Source organism: Theobroma umbraticum, unplaced genomic scaffold (assembly GCF_002168275.2).
Source record: "Theobroma umbraticum cultivar Fairchild unplaced genomic scaffold, ASM216827v3 scaffold_130.0, whole genome shotgun sequence".
In the NCBI taxonomy this organism is placed as follows: domain Eukaryota; kingdom Viridiplantae; phylum Streptophyta; class Magnoliopsida; order Malvales; family Malvaceae; genus Theobroma; species Theobroma umbraticum.
In genome coordinates, this window is record NW_018397264.1 from 943,669 (window position 1) to 945,483 (window position 1,815).

Genomic DNA, 1,815 nt, shown 5'->3' on the forward strand with positions numbered 1-1,815 from the left:
TTAAAATATTAATAATAGATCATTTAAATATTAATATTTTATTAATAATTTAATCATTTTATAAAATACTAATATTTTATTTCTAGTAAACTTTTGTAAAGCTTCAATCAGAGATCTGACATTAAGGTGGATAAAATAGTTGATTTCCAGTCTTACTAGCTCATGATACTTTTTACCAACCTTAGTAACAACAGTCCACTTGATAATTTTCCGTCTGCGTTTCATTTAGGGAATCAAGATGCTATTTTTTTTTTTTTTTGGATGTCATAGATGTTGACAATGCTGCATTTTTCTGCCAGGTACTTTCCAGAAGGCATCGATATTTACTTTGAAAATGTTGGGGGAAAGATGCTTGATGCTGTGCTACTGAATATGAGGGTCCATGGTCGTATCGCTGCATGTGGAATGATCTCGCAGTACAACCATGACCGGCCTGAAGGAGTGCACAACTTGATGCATATTGTGGGAAAACGAGTTCGCTTGCAAGGATTCCTGGTTGCTGATTTCTATCATCTCTATCCAAAGTTTCTTGAAATGATTATACCTTACATTAAAGAAGGGAAGATAGCGTATGTTGAAGACATAGCCGAAGGCCTCGAGAGGGCTCCAGCAGCTCTCATTGGCCTCTTCACTGGTCGCAATGTTGGGAAACAGTTAGTTGTAGTCTCCCGTGATTGATGTAGCTATACTACAACCTTAATAAAGGTTTTGTGATGGCTGTGCGTGCTACTTTTATAAACTGATCACCTGTTTGATTGAATAAAAGGATGTAGAACAAGAATATCTGTTCTATCAGGACTCTGAATGCATTCTTCTCTCTCAGTGCACTCAACACAATCATAATATTCATCATTTTTACCATAATTGTCATATGCAGAAAACAATTTACGATAATCAGGCTGCCAACTAAAGCTTGATTGTTCAAACTTTTCACAATTGATTCTTTAAAATATTTCACCTCTTCTCTTTGGCCAAATAAACAAAATTTTCTGCCACAAGGCGAATATATGCAAAGCAAACTTTGCCACAACACACGAAAAACTCCATAATTCCTTAAACTTACACAGGAAAAGAATATCCACGGAGATGTTTTGAGTCCACACCTGACTCTCGTACCAATGCTACACGGCCAGTTCGTGCCACCTACATATGGAGGGAAAGAAAAAAGGAATGTTATGAACTGCACTGTAAAGTTTCTGCAATACATTGAACTATGGAAACCAATGTTATTAATATCATAAAATAAAGAAGATTTTATGAAATCAGAAACAAACCTCACAAATGCCATAGGGCTCCAACAATCTCTGCAGTGCAACCATCTTGTCTAGGTCTCCTGTAAGCTGGGAAAAGCATCGAAATCATGTATAACAGTTTCAGAAGTCAGAAAGAACAGATAAGAGGCTGCCAAACAAACATCAGACTTTGCAGTTCACATGAAACAAATGCAACCGATAGAGAATCATGATCTATGAATATTCCATTAGCAATCCTGCCTTCTTCCTCTCCTTCCCCCTTTCCAAAGAAAAGTATGGAAAAAAAAAAGATGAGTGTGGAAATGGGGAACGAGGATCAGTCATAATAATCTTTGCAGAGAGACCAGTAACTGTCCATCCACCACATTACCTCCTACAGGACCAAAGAAAAACAAAATGGATCATGTGATAAATCAATCACTAGGCGTAACAACAATTTGCATATTTTAGACATGGCTTCTACACCAGTACTTAAAGCTGATGTACCTTTGGATGATATTGGCTCAAAGAGGTTTCTCTTCTGTGATACTTTGCAATCATCAAAGCATACTCAAACATGTTT

General features: G+C 36.7%; 2 protein-coding genes across 2 annotated transcripts in view; one reads left to right on the forward strand and one right to left on the reverse strand.

Annotated features, from left to right (window-relative positions):
- Positions 1 to 795, forward strand: part of LOC110421330 (2-alkenal reductase (NADP(+)-dependent)-like) — a 6,635-nt gene extending 5,840 nt beyond the window's left edge. The window contains exon 4 of the mRNA XM_089784394.1: positions 271 to 795. Within this exon, the coding sequence (XP_089640520.1) occupies positions 271 to 678 (408 nt within the window). The 3' untranslated portion in view covers positions 679 to 795. The remainder of the gene's footprint in view (positions 1 to 270) is intronic.
- A 39-nt stretch (positions 796 to 834) lies between these two features.
- LOC110422347 (ACT domain-containing small subunit of acetolactate synthase protein) overlaps positions 835 to 1,815 on the reverse strand; it is a 12,126-nt gene continuing 11,145 nt past the window's right edge. The window contains exons 11-12 of the mRNA XM_021436216.2: positions 1,275 to 1,340; positions 835 to 1,143 (exon numbers count right to left, since the gene is read on the reverse strand). Coding sequence (XP_021291891.1) covers positions 1,060 to 1,143; positions 1,275 to 1,340 — 150 coding nt within the window. The 3' untranslated portion in view covers positions 835 to 1,059. The remainder of the gene's footprint in view (positions 1,144 to 1,274; positions 1,341 to 1,815) is intronic.